Source organism: Lygodium microphyllum, chromosome 2 (assembly GCF_053477565.2).
Source record: "Lygodium microphyllum isolate KBCC chromosome 2, Lygodium_microphyllum_v1.1.10, whole genome shotgun sequence".
Taxonomy (NCBI): Eukaryota; Viridiplantae; Streptophyta; class Polypodiopsida; order Schizaeales; family Lygodiaceae; genus Lygodium; species Lygodium microphyllum.
In genome coordinates, this window is record NC_141136.1 from 103,293,311 (window position 1) to 103,311,299 (window position 17,989).

Below are 17,989 nucleotides of genomic sequence, written 5' to 3' on the forward strand. Positions count from 1 at the left end.
AAGAGTTTGAACTTTCAGATGTGTCCCAAGTGGATAGTCTTTCCTCAGCCAAGATGTGATCAATCACACCAACATGGTCCTCCGACTGAGATGCACCTTGTGAATAAGTCTAAGACTAAAAAGAGTTGGACCTTGGTGAGTAATCCCTACAAGAAAGGTTAGTGGAAGGAGTATTGTCCTCCAAATCAAGGCCATAATGCCTCCCTAGGGCCTCCATTGAAGGAGTAGTTGGAGAAAGCATCAAAGGATCCGAAGATGGAGTTGTTTGCGCGATCATAAATCAATTACGTGTCATTCATGTATCCCGCACAAAAATCAAACTCTCCATGAAAGCCACTAGATACTCTTTAAAAGAGCATCGACTCTGATACCATGTGACGATATCCTAGGGTATGCACAAAGAAAACATAGAATGTACGAACCTGACTGAGACACAATAACTTAGACAATAATGCAATAAATGCAAACCCTAAACACAAAACCGAAAACGCAAAAACGCAAAATGCAAAATGCAAAATGCAAAAAAACAAACACAAAAACAGGTAAAGAAGAAAGAGAACCTTCAAGTCAATGAACCAATGGTGTAAATGAATGAGAGAATGTACAGAAAGCTCAAGGGCAGAACTGTCCAACAGCTGGTGGCTCTCATCGGAATGGCTAAGGGAGGTGTCAATGTGTATCATCCAATAAAGACAGATCCCAAGTGCAATAACCACTAGTCAAAGTAGAGGTTGATAAAGAAAAGTACTGAAAACACAAAAACGACCTATTGTAGATGCAAATGCAAATCATGCCAATGCTAGACATGGAAGGAGAGCAAGCTAGAAACCAAAATGTAAGTGTCTCTAGGCTGAAACTCGTAAATGTAGCAATGTAATCACCTAAAGATGATGCCAGCCAATCACCAACAGCAGTAGCAGACTAGACCACAGTTGTAGACCGCGTAGCAACAATTACTTGAGGTTGGATAGCTAGTGGAAGAGGTGGTCAATGGCCAAAACATGCAAGACAAGGATAGATTGAATGATGGGCAGCCTATCTATTTATAGATAAGTGGATCCTCCCAAATTAGGGTTTGACTTATGGGACATATAAACTCTTTAGGACCACGCACCATATAATGACACTTTTGGTAATTTACATGTTTTAGAGCTGTTTTGATAAGCTACTCAATCTATAATGCATTTTTAGCTCAACACCTACAATGTTAGTCCATGAATGAAATGCAAAAAAACATAAGTAGCTGCATGCGAATGAGCTATCGTGAGAGTGCGAAACGGAAGAAGGAACACGAACACAGAGAAAGAGAAAGAGAGAGAGAGAGAGAGAGAGAGAGAGAGAGAGAGAGAGAGGAAGCAGAAAATGAAGGAAGAAATACTGCACTGACTGAAATGAATGCTGAATACAATGCTATGGACTAATCAGTCCCTGCACGCAGCCTGAAGCGTCAGTGAGGGCAGCAAATCAGGCTGATGATGACGGCAACACCAAAGACGGAGAAGAGGACGGAGTCAGAGTGTGCACTTGCCAAGGAAGGAGGGAAGTGTCAGAGTGCAGCGGTGCGGAAGCGTAGGACTGAGAGAGAGAGAACGCAGAGAGAGAAGGGAGAGAAAGAGACAGTGTACACTGAAGATCTGCTGTATAAAGAATGCTGAATACAAAGATATACACGGGCGCAGTGCGCTGGACTGCGTGTCTCCACCTCGACGATGCGACCTGCTGTCCACCTCGAAGTCTGCTGCAGTCTGCACTGTCTGCTGTCAGAAATCTGCGAACAGAGACAGAGATCTGCACGGCACCGGTCTGTAATCTGCGACAGAGAATGAATGCCAGACTGCTGAAAACGTCAGCAATAAATAGGCGAAAATCTGCCTAGGATGGGGCGCCAAAATAAGGCGCAGCCTGATAAAAATCAGCTGCAGACAGTCGGACTGCCACGTGGCAGTCCGACTGCACAGTCCGACTGTGCAGCTGGACTGTGCAGCTGCTGCCTGCTGCTGCCTGCCTGAAACAGGCTATGATCTCTGACACCCCCTCTCAGAGCCTGGACAGGGCAGAAGCCTGAGGGATCTGGAATGTTGCCGAAGTAGAGCCTGAGGAAGCGCCTTCGTAAACAAATCCGCAAGATTATCCTCCGTCTTGCAATACTCCACAGTGATGGTCTCATCCAAAAGCTTTTCTCGGATGAAGTGGTACTGGATCTCAATGTGCTTCGTCCGGGCATGAAAAACAGGGTTCCTTGCCAAGGCAATGCAACTCTCATTGTCACATCGCAGCAATGTAGGACGAGTCTGGGGGCACCCAAGCTCCTCCAACAATCTCCGAAGCCACACAACCTCGCATGTGGTGGAAGATGCGGCCCGATATTCCGCCTCAGTAGACGAAAGGGCTACCGTGGGCTGCTTCTTGCTACTCCAAGAAATAACACCTGCACCCAAAGTAAAGCAGTAACCTGTTGTAGACCGCCTGTGGTCCACGTCACCGGCCCAATCCGAGTCGCTCCAACCTGCAAGTACAAGATCTGACCCATCTGTCCCTGCGGGGTAATGAATCCCCAAATCAGACGTCCCCCTCAGATACCGAAGTATCCTCTGAGCAGCCTGCCAATGCACCGTCTTAGGTTCACTCATGAACCCTGCCAAGAGCCCAACAGCAAAACATAGATCAACCCTGGTGTTGAGAAGCCAAATCAAAGACCCTATCAACTGTCGATAGCGGGAAGCATCCGCCAAAGGAGAAGCTGAGTGGGAAGTGGCCTTCCAGTTCGGATCCATAGGAGTAGAGAGGGCCCGACAATCTTCCATCTCAAAAGACGCCAAGAGCTCCTGTACATATCTCTGTTGGGAGAGAAAGATCCCCCTCTGAGACTGAAAAATCTCATGTCCTAAAAAGAAATGGAGTAGCCCCAAATCCGTCATCTCGAACGTCTGATGTAAAGCTGACTTTGTCTCCTGGACCTGCTGTGCATCATCACCTGTGACAATCAAATCATCAACATATAATACAAACAGCACACAACCATCCTCGGAAGTGTGAACATACAGCTGCGGATCGGCCTTGGACCGCCGATATCCCAACTGAGTCTGGAGGAACGAATCAATCTTCTCGTTCCAAGCTCGCGGGGCCTGCTTGAGACCATACAGGGCCTTCTTCAACCTGTAGACTTTCCCATCTGAAGAACCAAAGCCAGGAGGCTGCTCAACGTAGATCTCCTCCTTCAAATCACCATTCAGGAAGGCCGACTTCACATCCAGCTGATAAACAGGCCATCTCCTATGGCCAGCCAAAGCAAGAACAGCTCTAATGGTTGCCATACGAGCTGTAGGGGCAAAGGTGTCATGACAGTCAATCCCTGGGCGCTGGGCAAAACCCTTAGCAACAAGGCGAGCCTTGTGCTTATCCAAAGTACCATCACTGAGATATTTGGTCTTGAAGACCCACTTGACTCCAATCACCTTCTTCTTCGGGGGGCGTGGCACAAGTGACCAAGTGCCATTCCTCTCAATAGCCTCCAACTCAGCTTCCATAGCTTTCTTCCATGGGGCGGACTGTAAAGCCTCCTTCACGGAGGTGGGCTCTCGATCCTGCATAACGCGGGACATCAAACAATAATTGGAGCACACAAGCTCCGAAGAATGCGCCTGGTGCCTCCGTGACCGCCGCGGACCATCCTGCGGTCCCCACTCCTCAGGAACCCCCTCGATCCCTGAATCACGGAGTGTGTCACGGGCCCAGCGAGGAGGAGGCCGAACCTCCCCTCGTCGTTCTCCATCAGTAGAAGACTCTGGAATGTCCACCGGTGGTAACTCCTCAGAAGGATCCGGTGGAACAGTAGACTCTGTGTCAGAAACAGAATCATAATCAAACGGCACAGGCTCCAGTGGAACTGTAGAAGGAGCCAAACTCTCCCCTGGATCTCCAAGAACGGGATGCTCCTCCCCCGTTGAAGAAGCCGGAACCTCCACAAACCGCACATCACGGCTAGTATATACATCCCGCTTGACGGGATCATACAGTCGGTAGCCTTGGGACTGGGAGCTGTAGCCAACAAATACCTGTTTTCGGGAAGCCGCTTCAAATTTGTCACGGTGAGCCTTGGGAATGTGAACATAGGCATCACACCCAAAGACCCGAAAGTAAGAAACATCTGGCTTCGTCCCAAAATACGCCTCAAATGGAGTCATCCCTTCCACGGCCGAAGTAGGAGATCGGTTAAGAATGTGGACTGCAGTAGCCACAGCCTCGGCCCACAGAACCTGGGGGGTCTGTCGGTGCTCCATCATGGTGCGCGCCATCTCGATCACACTGCGGTTCTTCCGTTCGAGAATACCATTTTCTTGTGGAGTATTCGTATTGGCAAACTCCTGGTGAACTCCTCTATCTGCACAAAACCGAGCAAATTCATTAGAGACAAATTCACCTCCCTTGTCGGATCGCAAGGTCTTCAACTTCCGGCCTGATCGGTTCTCCTCAAAGAGAAGCCAATCCTTGAAGTGCGAGAAAGCTTCTGATTTTAGTGCCAAAAAATAGGCCCATGTCATCCTGCTATAGTCATCCACGATCAGCATGAAGTACGAGCTCCCACGCAGGGACTCATTCCTCATAGGGCCACATAGATCCGTAGATACTAACTCCATCGGTGAAGTAGACCGCCGCGAAGCGGTATGGGGAATGGCATCTCTATGCTGCTTCCCCCGTATGCAGGAGACACATGGCTGCTGGCTCACCACTATATCCGGCAACCCTCGAACAAGCTGTCCCCGTGACGCCTTCCGAAGATAGTCATAGTTCAGGTGACCAAACCTAGCATGCCATAATTCAGACTGTGACTGTGAGGTAAGAAGAAGAGTAGAGAGGGCAGTGGAAGACTTCAGTTTGTAAATGCCGTTCTCCTCATATCCACATGATAGAACCTTCCTCGACTCACGATCGAGGACTCGCACTGTAGAACTGTCAAACTCCACCAGAAGACCAAGGGAACAAATCTTATGGACTGAAAGGAGATGGTACCCCAATCCTGGTACATGCAAAACCTCTGAAGTATGGGTGCCACCTCGTCCATCCGGAATAAGCTGCATCTTACCCCGACCTGCAATAGAAACTGAAGAGCTGTCTCCAATGAGAACCTGCCCACGCGAAGGTCGCAGCTGGGCGACACCATCTGATGAAGGAGTCATGTGCCGTGAGGCACCACTATCAATAATCCACTCTCGAGATTGGGAAGCCGCCATCGCAGCATCAGAAGCATTCGGAGAAGCGTCCTCAATGACAACTAAATGTAGAAATGCAGCTGATGAGGGTGCAGCCACCGCTCCAGAATCCTTGGTTTCCTTCTTCTTGGTGTCCTTCGAGTCTTTGTCAGGGCAATCCTTCTTCCAATGGCCAGTCTTTCCACAAATATGGCATGTGGAGTCTTTGTCCTTGTCCTTCTCCTTGTCCTTCTTGGACTTGTTATCCCCCTTCTTCTTCTTTTGGTCCTTCCCCTTCTTCTGAGAGGCTTGACCTGTCAACGCCTCCGTCTTGGAAGCATTCTGTCCCTTTAACTGTTCCTCTTGGTCCAAGACCATAGGAACCAACTCCTCCCACCGAAGAGTAGACTCTCGCCCTGAAGCAATAAGGGCAGAGTAAAATGTACCGAATCGTGGCGGCAACTGGGACAAGAGTGTAATCGCCATGTCTTCGGAGGAGATCGGCTTCCCCGCATTCTGAACCTGCATCTGTAGCTGCCTTAGCTTGTTAATGTGTTCCCTTAGCGAAGAAGACTTATTGACGGACAAGGTCCGCATCTGTACCTCCAAAGAAACCCTCTTCATCAGGGTCATCCGATTGTACATTTGATCAAGCTCCAGCCATATCTCACGAGCCACCGTCAAGTGCTCGATGTGAGCGATCACAGCTGTAGTGCATGATAGAAAGAGAAAGGATCGAATCCTGGCATTCAGTTTGTCCCAATGAGACTGGGCCCTGGCCAACTCCGCACGAGCATCGGAAGAGAGTTTGGACTCATCTCTTACCGAGGGTCGGTCAATATCTTCCTGTACCAACTCCGCCAAATCATAGGACTCCAGAATGGCCAACATCATAACGCGCCAAATGCGGTAGTTGTCGCCGTCGAGCTTCTGATCTGTAGGAAGAGCCGGTAGGACAGGCACCTTCCGGTCCATAATCGCCTGGAACTCCAGGTCCATCTCTGTAGACATCTTCACCTGCAATGCCTTCTCAAACGCAAAAGCAGCCCCCTCTGACTGAGTAGACTCAGCCTGCTAAGGCTCTTCAGCGTCCCGAAGCTTCTTCACCCGCCGGAGGCGATGAAAAAGCAAAACCTGCACTTTTAGGTTGAAAACTCAAACTTTCTCCGCGACAAACAGCAGTAAACAGCAGCAAATCCACCACCTGTACTCCTTTCCTGTGCGCCCACACTCGTTTCAGCCTTGTTCCAAGGCGCAGCCCTCCTGTCTGCCCTTAAACGCAAAAAACGCAAATTTGTGTCGCGATGGAAACTCCTCTTCAGGTTGATTCTGCGCTCAGTCAGCCCTCATACACTGCTCTGATACCATGTCAGAGTGCAGCGGTGCGGAAGCGTAGGACTGAGAGAGAGAGAACGCAGAGAGAGAAGGGAGAGAAAGAGACAGTGTACACTGAAGATCTGCTGTATAAAGAATGCTGAATACAAAGATATACACGGGCGCAGTGCGCTGGACTGCGTGTCTCCACCTCGACGATGCGACCTGCTGTCCACCTCGAAGTCTGCTGCAGTCTGCACTGTCTGCTGTCAGAAATCTGCGAACAGAGACAGAGATCTGCACGGCACCGGTCTGTAATCTGCGACAGAGAATGAATGCCAGACTGCTGAAAACGTCAGCAATAAATAGGCGAAAATCTGCCTAGGATGGGGCGCCAAAATAAGGCGCAGCCTGATAAAAATCAGCTGCAGACAGTCGGACTGCCACGTGGCAGTCCGACTGCACAGTCCGACTGTGCAGCTGGACTGTGCAGCTGCTGCCTGCTGCTGCCTGCCTGAAACAGGCTATGATCTCTGACAGGAAGATGATAATACAACTGACTGCCAAGTGGGAAATGGCTATAAATAGCCAAAAAAACCCAAAAACTTGCCAACCTAAAATTTGAGGCCAAAAATATGTCCGACCAGCATTTAATGCTGGTAAAAATGCCAAGAATGCTCAAAAAAATCCGGGAAAGGGTGGACAATGTTCGATAGGTGAGGCAAGCTGAAGAATGCAGAAACTACCCCGGGAAATGCACATAAAATCCCAACTAGAGGAGAAAAATGCACTGAAATGCAATAAACTGAGTGCTCTAGAATGAGCTACCTCCTCCGTCAAAACAAGTGATAGACAAGTCAGAGCTCCTAAAGTCCTCGTCTGACTCAGATTAAGGCTCACAAGCAAGAGATGACAAGGCATGACAAACATGACTGCTAACACCCCCTCTCAGATCCTGGATGTGACGGAAGGCCAAGGGAGAAACGGATCCTCGGGTGGCAAGAGGAATGCCAATGTCAATGAAGTCCATCAATGAAGATTGCCAATGAAGAAGCTCCTCACGATCCTAGAAAACCCTCTCTAAAACACTAGGGGCAAAGAAATCCGCAGCCGCAGCATCGAGATTGTCCCCCTCTGAAAGGGATGGGGGGTACAAGGGAACCACCGAAGGCGAGAGTGGGGGATGGAAAGGAGCCTATGGAAAAGAGGGTGCACAAGTGGAAAAGGGTGTAGCAATAGACAACTACCTTGGAGAACCCTGTATAAGAGAAGGGAAATGGAGCTTGTAAACCCTGCTCTCCTACCAACCTGTCGCAATAATAGCCCCTGTAGAAAAATCCTCAATACAAACCGCCTGCTCGGTGAAGACAACCCGCGTACCAAACCTAGTAAGGCCATAGACTGAGAGGAGTGGAAAGCCCAAGTCCGGAACATAAAGAGCCTGGGAAAGGGAGCTCGACAAACAGTCGGAAAATAAAGGCAAAGTGCCAACACCACAAATAGGCACCGAAACAATATCACCAACAATGACTGAACCCTTAGAAGGACATAGATCCTACAACAAATCACCTCGGGGAGTCATATAACTAGAAACTCTGCTATCAACCAGCCAAGGTCTCTCACAAGATGAGGCAACCACTGAAGAAGGCTCCTCCAAGTCAACAATATGAAGGAAAATTGACTCATGGGTAACCACTGGAGTAGAGGTAGAAGGCTCAGATGTTTTAGCTCCATCCTTCACTCCCGGGCAAGGGTGAGGGTACTTCTTCCAACATTTCTTCTCTGGATGTGTCCCCTTCCCCCAATATGGGCATTTAGGCTTCTCCGAATCGGAGTAAGAACCTGAAGAACTCTCCTGTCTTTTAGCATGTGACTTCCCTGTCTTCTATGTGCCCCCTCTTAAACCTGCAACAAAAGCTTTAGTGGAGGTGGATCCACTAGCAACCTCGATGTAAGAAGGCTAGTGTAGAAGACATCAAAACGAGGAGATGGCAGCTAAGTCAAAAGAATCATGGCCATATCCTCAGAAGAGATCACCCTGCCAAGGGACGCAAGCTCATCCCTCATGTCCTCCAACCTGTTGATATGATCCTTCATGGAAGAAGAATCATCAATAGCGAGTATCCGTAACGTCTTCTTGAGAGTAATTCGATGGGCAAATGTCCTCTGATGGTACAAAGAAGCAAGCTTTGTCCACACTTCCGCTGCTTTCCGCAACCAACGCACATGCACTAGGACAAAATCTTGTAAGCTCATAAAGAGAAAAGATCGAACTCTTGAGTTGAGCCGATCCCATAAGGCCGCACGATCCATCGATGATCCAACGGTGGGAATCCTCCAGTGGACGGGGAATATGGTGAGTAACAAACTCCCAAAGATCGAAGGTATCAAGGATACACTCCACCTTACACGACCAAAGTAAGTAGTTGGAACCATCAAGCCGGTCTTCTATGGGCAAAGAAGGGAGTACGAGCACCTGTATAGAGGGTGCCATGGAAGGCATATGAAGGCCAGCAAAACGAGCCATCTATGAAACATGGAGAAAACGGGGAATAGAGGGATCTCGTTCAAATGGGCTAGGTGACCTCCGACTGTCGCATGAACTAGCACGAAAGTCTCTCTGTCTCTCAGAGAAAGGAATAGAGACATCCTCTAAATCAGCAAAAAACTAGTGATAAGATATCTTTATATATATCTCCAATCAACGAATAATCTGCAACCAACACACAGTCAAGATGGAGCCGCCTATGTTAGAAAAGACCCAAAAGAGGCTATCGCCTGCAAGACGAGAGAGAAAATGATGCTGCCTGGAGAGAAAAACTGCCGCCTATCCTACAGATGATGACGCCTCCTCCTCTACTGATGTAGACAGCCTCCTGTTGGCTGCTTTTGATGCAAATGCAGGCTACAAACACCTAGAAAACTATCGCCTACTCCTCCTGATGCTGCAAAACAGCAAAACGCAGGTATGGAAGGCTGCGTTTCAGCCTGGACAGCACCACCAGGGGCTAGAAAGGAGGGAAGAAGGGCCGAACTTGATGGTGTCCTCCTTTGCAATGGAAGCTCTCCTCTGTGCTCTCAGTTAGGCGATGATGCCATGTGAGAGTGCGCGACAGAAGAAGGAACACGAGCAGAGAGAGAGAGAGAGAGAGAGAGAACGCAGAAAATGAAGAAAGAAATACTGCACTGACTGAAATGAATGCTGAATACAATGTGCACTGACAAATTCCTATAGTACAAAAACAAAAGAAATATCAGATCAAATCAGATCCAATTATCATTGGGGTTGTTGTTCTAGATGTAGCACATGGAGTTGAGGGAATGAAATGGGACTCTATAAAGTTTGGAAAGGTTGTATCCACTCTACTACAAATGACATGTGAACCTAAACAATCCATGTTGTTATCATTTCTTGATCGAAAGCAAATGGTAGCTTTGGAAATTGTTCTTGAAAGCATTTCTTGCAAGTATCACATGCTAGTTGGTAATGTGGACTTCTTACCGATGGATAGAACGTTTGCCTTTGGATCTATAGATTCTTTGGTGGTTTTGACATTAGTGACCATGGAGAAAAGCTTCATCAAATTTGAGTGATATATAAACAATGTCAACAAGCCTTCCATTTTGGACTTTGAAGGCTTGGACAAGGAGTGCAATGATGAAGATCTTGAAGAAGAACAAAGGATTGCAAAGGCCGTTTTGAGAAAGAAAATGAAAGTTATGGAAACTACGATCAAATCATTTAATGATGCTCATGAGGTTGTATTTGATGTATATGTAAGTGGACTTGCCTTCTCTAGTTGTGCTACTATTGCGGCACGAACGATCATCCCACCGAAGACTACCGTCTTCGCCTTTGCTCCCCACCCCTTCGAAGTATATGAGTCTTCCACCAGGCACTCCTTGTGCCACCTCTCCTTCCTAGGCCACAGAGATCGTTCTACATCAGCTATCAGAGTATTATGCTCAAGGCAATAAGCCACACCCGACGTGCACTCAGTCCTTTCGAGCACACGGAGGCTAGACCTTACGAGGCGATAAGCCCTCTTGGAGACCGCCCCATTGTGCAGAGGTTTCCCCTACCCACTTCCGCGTACAGTGGCTTCCACGGCCCACATCTCCTCCACAGTCCACTCTCCTGAGAGCTTACGACTGTTCCCCACCCTTGGCTCATCCTGAGCCTCCTTCTTCCCCACCCTCTTCCACTCAGGTTCGAGAGGCCACTTCTGGGTGCTTTCCAGCTTCTTCTTCTGAGCCCTAGATGGCGGCACTTCCTTCCTCATCAGATGCTTCGCAATCGGTGAGCCATGAGTGGTTGGATTCCCTCTCTCTCTCTCAGATTGGGATTTAGAGGAAAATTTTCTTACTTCGCCCTCAGAGGGGACTTCCGATTCTTCTTTGGCTTCAGATGGGGCTCCTACTTTTCTACTCCTTCCGATTCAGAGAGGGACCTTATGTGCCATGAAGTTCTTCACACACCACCACCTTTCACTTTCGAGGAGTGGCTCTCCTTTGAGCAATCCTTTCCTCTACTCATACCCAGGATTTAGAGGATCTACCTAGATCGGGGCACTTGGGTCTTCAACGGTAACTTGGTGGCTAGGCCTTCGTATTCCTTCCAACATGGAGTCACGGAGCTAGTGGCTTCTCTCCCGAGATTGAGTTTCGAGTTCTACAGCTCATCCTGTCTCCTAATTATCTTCAAAGGTCTCCTTTCAAGTGGTATTCTCAGATTATAGGGTGGATCTTATTGTCCCTTGGTCAGTATGGAGCCAACTCCAGAGATCGAGTATGGGCATATCCTTATGGTTCTTGGCACCACACAAAGTCCGACATTCCTCCTATGCATTGCATGTTTTCATCATCTTTGTACTAGGACACTTGGGCAAGTAAACAATTTTCCCATGAGGGACTCTATCCAAGTGGCACCTACTACATGAGCATTCTTTAGCATGTAGCATTCCATCTTCACCTCACTCCTCTTCTTCCCCTTCCTGAGAGGGGGTTCTCACCCGCAGTTTGTGTTTTTGCGTTTCTGCATTTTGCATTTAGGATTTGCATTTAGGGTTTGCAACCCCAAAAAGGGGCACCATCCTAGACTAATTGTGCCTATTTATAGGCCACTCTCTCATTCATTCCTTACTGCTGATTCATTCAATCCGTCACCTCTTCTCTCTAGCCTTTCCACTACCCTTACACCTCTTCAGGAGGACATTGCGGTTTGTGGTTCGTGGTTCGTGGTTCGTGGCTATCTTCATCATCTTCCTTGTGCTACGGCACCCTTGTTCCCTTATATCACATTCACTCCATGATTCAGAACTTCATCATTCCATTCATCAGAGATTCTTCTCTCTTCTCTTCTCTTCTCCTTGTTTGCCGAGTTCACTCCATGTTCCTCTCCGCAAACTCTATTGTCTCGCTGGTACGTCATCTTTTGACAGAAACTGCCCCAAGAAATGCACATAAAATCCCAACTAGAGGAGAAAAATACATTGAAATGCAATAAACTGAGTGCTCTAGTATGAGCTACCTCCTCCGTCAAAACAAGTGATAGACAAGTCAAAGCTCCCAATGAAGCCTTCATAACCTCATTGCTAACTATGCCAAGGTCTATGCCTCAATCGCCACTTGCAATATCCAACTGTGGGGGTGGTACCATCTAGGTGTCAATTGGCTGCATCCCTCTCGTATGCTTCCTAGTCTTTTTCAACAACCTAGCTCTAATACCAATGTCGTACACACACAAAAGTCTTGCCTTCAATAAGCACAAAAGTTATGGAAAGCTCAATTAACCTCCCAACCACTCAAGTTGATAGCCTGTTTTAGTACTACACTAGTATCTTTAGGATAATCCATGATCTCTATATTCACACTAACCTTAGTAAGTCCATTCACACTGATCACCCATCCTTTGACCCTTTAGTCCATATAGCCTTGTGTCCTAATGTAGGCTATGCCTTGACCTCTTGACCCCATCAATACCCTAGCATACCGGCCCGATGCCTACTATTAGCACTCCAATCAAGCTATCCTGCAAACCGTCTCTACTTAGGATCCTTGTCTTGACATTAGTCTAGTGTATCTGCATGGCGATGCTATAGTAAGCAACAAAATGTACAGCAAGTTGGTGAAGTTGTGATATAGCAAGTTATATACCATGTGCTTGAGGATCACCTATGCAAGACAAGATTGTTTTGATAATGGTAAAACAAATCTCAAACTATTTTAAACATTAAAGAGGGTCAACTCACATGTTTTACAAGCCCCAAGGCCTATTTATGGCCTCAAGGATTGTGAGATCATCATCATCATCATGATCAAGCATCAAATTCATCATTGCAAAAGTCAACATCTACTGTGTCTCCCAGTATTCATTGTTTTTTAGACTAATCGTGATTCTTCTCCTAGCAAGTCATTGATAAGATTTGGAGTGCAAGGAGACACACATGTGAGCAAGTGGCAAGCAAAGCATGGATTGAAGAGTTTGTGGTTGTCCTAAATTGGGTAGGAACATGCTCTCTAGACATGGAGTGCACTGCTTGGACTATCAAAGCCATACCTTGTACAATCTCATATTTAAATATTGCAAATATAATATGTGAGGATCACTATTAGCTTTGAGTTCTTTTATCTATGTCTTGAGTTGTGCAAATTAGAACCTAGTGTCATGCTTAGCTCTTTAACTGGAGCCACCAATGTATCGGCCCTATAGGCACCTTCTAGGTAACCCCCTCAAGAGCTCACAATGTCAGTTGAACCCCCTACAACGATTATCAATAACACACTCCTTATAGTCTTGCAAGGCAAACTATTGAATCAAGACTATAGTCATTCTCTAGAGCCAACCTTAAGTCTCTACATTAGTGGCCATGCATAGGCAAATAAAAGAATGATGGAGGAATGGTATGTAACTTAGTCTAGTGCACCTGTATGGGTGGCGATGCTATGTTGAGCAAGAGAATGTGAGGCAAGTTGGTTGGGTTGCAGTCAAATTGTTTTAAACATTGTAGAGGGTCAATTGACATGTTTTACAAGGCCTATTTATGACATCAAAGACCACTAGGATCATCATCATGGTGGTGATCAAGCATTAGAATCATCATTGAGGAAATCAACACCTATTGTGTCTCCCAACGCTAATTGTTTTTTGGATTGATCGTGATTCTATCCCTAGCAAGTCATTGACGAGATCACTAGAGCAAGAAGGCACGAGTGTGAGCAAGTGGCTCGAAGAGCATAGATTGAAGTGTTGGTGGTTTGAGCCAAGATTGATCATGGCAAATTGTGACTATCCTAAATTGGGCAAGGACATGCACTATAGACATGGAGTACACAAGTGTGTTAGATAGCACTCAACTTGGGCTATCGAAGCCATACCTTGTACAATATCATATTTAATTGTTTTAAATATAAGATGTGAGGATCATTTCCACATTTGGGTTCTCTTACCTGTGTCTTGAGTAGTGCAATTAGAACATGTTGTCTTACACTTCAGCTCTTCGACTTGAGCCACCCATAGGTATTGGCCCTACAAGCATCAACATTGGGTTACACCCATATTAATTTGTGTTCCAAAGGTGGCACATCCATCATCATCGTGATCTCAATGTCTTGAGCGATATTTCACCTCCACCATTGTTTTTTTGTTGAAACATCCAACCTCTATCTCGATCATCTCTCCCCTTCCCCATCATCCTTAATGCAACAAAGATAGTATTAATAATGCAAATGATCAACATGCTTGTATGCGCTTTGCATGTCCACTTCTCCCGCTAGTAGCATCCCATATCACCCTATTAGGGAGTGCAATAGGCCCATCAAGCATGGACCATTCATGATCTCGTGAGCTTCTAGTGGTTATGTGCATATCATTATGTCACATGGTAGAAAGCAAGTTGCCACCCTGATACCAATGAAAAGCCCCCATAGATCTCCAACATGCATACATGACATGACACAAGCCATATAAGCATGAAGAGAAACATACAAAGATGGACATCAAACTCACCTCCTAGCCATAGAACCAAATGAGCTCACCCCCAACCATGAGACCGGCAGCATGTTAACTAGCCATGCTCCAATGTCAAGGACTAACATCCCATAATATCAGCCCACACCATCCCGATATGTGAATGGAGCTGTCTAAAATCTAGAGTCCAAGATTGAATCTCAAACAAGATATCGCACAAATGAACTTCTTAACCACCCTAGCCCAAGGGCATGTTCACACCATAGAACCCTTTAACCATCTAAATTATCAAAACACATTCACACCTAGTGATGGTCAATACCAAGTGCCAATGCTACAAGCACTCGTCCACAATATCCAAGGATAACCATATGTGGTTGTCCACATACTCAATAGTTTCATTTCAATGCAGTTGATTTAATATTGGCATCATTCTCTTGCTCTAGATCAATATTTCCATATATCGCTCAGAATCCCTGAAATGTCAAGAGTACTTGGTGACATTGCTAATTATTGCACCTCATTGCCTATGTGTCTCTCTAACTCATTTGTCTTTTTACTAGGGATACATTCAAGTGACAAGTGATTACTACTATTGTCCTTGACGATAATCAATTGCCTTGGCTATCTTTAACACCTAACATACAAGCATGCTACTTACACATGGAATCTGAGACTTGAACCCTACCTACCTAACCTATGCACTTTGTGTAATCAACTCGTAGACCTACGCCTACAAAGGGCCTACAAACTTGTGTGTTGCTTCCTACAAGACATGTCCACTACCTTGAACAAAGTTATCCACACATGTGCACCACCTTCGACAGCCCTAGACCTCTACATTTCCTAAAGGCTCCACCCATAGTTACAAGGGACAACCATCTCAAACCCTTGTTGTCCCCAACCCAAAAAGGTGGAGGTGGTCTTTTAAAACAAGGGGGACAATCAATTCCTATCCCGTCCATCCTAGAGCGCCCCCCCCCCCCCCAAAAGAAAACCAAAAAAAAAAAAAAAAATCCCTTGGACGCCCCATCCCCTTCTAAGGGAGACTTTTTTTTTCAGAATTTAAAAAAAAAACAAAAACCTTTCCCCGAAAAAATGTTTCAATGTCTTTCCCTTTCTTCCATACGCATAGATGCACAATTGAAACAAGTCTTTGAATGGTGGGTTTGCCTAGATAGTGCTACACATACAGCTACTTGAATGCAGTCTTTAAGTTGGTTTATTGTTGATAACCAAGATCCATGCACATGAGGTTATCAAAGCTGCTTAGGATAGAGCATGACCCCATGTTGATAAAAGGGGGATCTTCTGACATAAACATGCTATGGCAAAGCCAAATCAGTGGAACAGAACTGTATTAAACGTAAATCCCCATGATGTTATATGGCACCATTGCATGAAATGAGTGAAAACAAAGAGCAACCACAAGCAACCTCTTTCTAGTGTATGAAACAAGGGACAAGTTCACATAAACAAGCTTCTCATAAAAAGTGATTGGAAATTAGGTACCTCCATTTGAGGTTTTAAGTGAAAGCTTTCTTCACGTTGCTGCCATGATTGATAACCACCAAACAAAGGGAACCTTTTTGGATCTGAGACAAGAGCAGGGTCGTTCTTGATGTAAGTCACGCTCAAAGGATAATGTGTATCAAATGGCAAATTTGGAATTTTTATAGCATATGGATCATCCCAAAGAGGGATTGGACACCCTGACATGCCACCAGCAAAGAGTTACAGATAAGTTGAGAGAAAACAATGCTAATCAAAAGTTTTACTGGTGCATACTGACGATGAACAGGCTTGGGGAGCAATCCTAGAGCACCAAAAATAATGTAGAACTTGTTTTTTTTGCATCTCCCTGCATAACATAACACAACCCCACTGTCAGCCAGCTCCCATGCTCTCTAACACCAAAACACACACTTTTCTCTGTGAAACAACTGTTCAGTATTTGACTAATGTCAGGGATCATGATCACTCAATCACACAGAAGCAAACATGAAGTAGATATTAGAATTAATACTTTCTGCACGGCTAGATAAATGATGATTCAAACAGTGCTCTTCACATTCAGCCCAATTTCATATCGTGTCACCAACATTCTGCCCCCTTAGAGAGGACTCTATACCTAACTTGTCATAACTTAGGTAATAAGGAGCTCTGTAACAGACTCTGAACTACTGTGTCCAAGGCTCTTTTTCCACGACATCAAAGTTAAAAATATCCCTTTTCTTGGTTAATCGCCCATAGAGGGCACACTCGCTGCCATTCGTGTTATGAGAGCAAAGCCAATGATGACAGCTAACATTTGCTTTAATTGTTTGCAAGCTAGATAAGATCGAGGTGGAGAAGCGTGGATAGATCATCACTGGTAGACGAGAAGAGCTATAGTCAAGCAGAATCAGTTTTTTGACATTTTCCCGTGTGGGAAAAGGGGCTCTTTTCCATGTATCATGAGCTTCTGCTCGGGCAGCAGTCCCACCGCCCCGAACCGCACCTAGCTAGATACGCAGTCCCTCCCTTGCAGAATCTCACAATGTTGCCGTAATTCAAAATGCGGGAATTATAGTGAAAATTATAGTGGGAATTTGTCTAAAACTTCTTGTGGAAAGGCAGATGAAGTGAGAAGACTACCCGGAGCAGGATTTTGAAGAGAACCGCAAGCCCAAAGAACCCACAACCAGATGATGATGAGGACGAGCGCCCACACGACGCCCATGACAAGCAACACGCGCAGGCGGCTTCTGCTCTGATGATGGATCGACACAAGCCTCCACCATCCCTTTCTCTGCGACGGCGCACGGAAGCTCCTCCAGGGGAGACTGCTGCCATTAGATGCCTTGGCTGCGGGCAACATCGTGCTTGCTTTGTCTGGCCAGAAGCAGCTGTGAGGGTCTGTTCTAGCCGAGTACGAAGCAGTTGGTACTCGACTCGGACTATCTACTCACATTTGTCTGTATCGTAACATTTGTCTCCCCTAGTACTTACCAACAGTGAGCAGCTATGAGATCTGTTCTGTGACGTCATAGTTTAATATCTCCCCTAATGTTGATAAGTTTTCTTTTTTATATTTACTAGCGTTCTCGCGCAAGGAACGCTTGCTGCAAAGTGGGGTGCAAGGGAAGCGAAGCTTCCATATCGCATTGTGACTTTGCCATCCTTGAGTATAAAAACATCACATGCTTTACTTCCATTACACAACCATAACATGAACGCGTATTCTTCTTTTGTGTCCTCAAGCGTAAGACGTCACATGCTTGCTTACTATTGTCTCTCTTTTTTGAATCTCTCTTGTTATCTATTGCCAATCTCTCTCTCCGTGCCCTTTTTCACACCTCTCCTCTTTGTGATTTTTCTCCCACATAATTGTTACCTCTCTCTCTCTCTCTCTCTCTCTCTCTCTCTCTCTCTTTGCAACAATCATCGCTTTCTCTCTCCCCTCCTTTCCACCTCTCCTCCCTCCCCTTGCTTATCCCTCTCCTCTATTTGCAACCCCCCTCTCTCTCACCATTTT

At 46.2% G+C, this 17,989-nt stretch overlaps 1 protein-coding gene across 1 annotated transcript in view; it reads right to left on the bottom strand.

Moving 5' to 3' along the window:
• The window catches only part of LOC148040114 (putative hexosyltransferase MUCI70), an 80,815-nt gene extending 63,314 nt beyond the window's left edge, over window positions 1–17,501 (bottom strand). Inside the window, exons 1-3 of the mRNA XM_087696786.1 lie at window positions 17,110–17,501; window positions 16,265–16,333; window positions 15,985–16,184 (exon numbers count right to left, since the gene is read on the bottom strand). Coding sequence (XP_087552912.1) covers window positions 15,985–16,184; window positions 16,265–16,333; window positions 17,110–17,332 — 492 coding nt within the window. The 5' untranslated portion in view covers window positions 17,333–17,501. The remainder of the gene's footprint in view (window positions 1–15,984; window positions 16,185–16,264; window positions 16,334–17,109) is intronic.
• Between the last annotated feature and the right edge of the window lie 488 nt (window positions 17,502–17,989).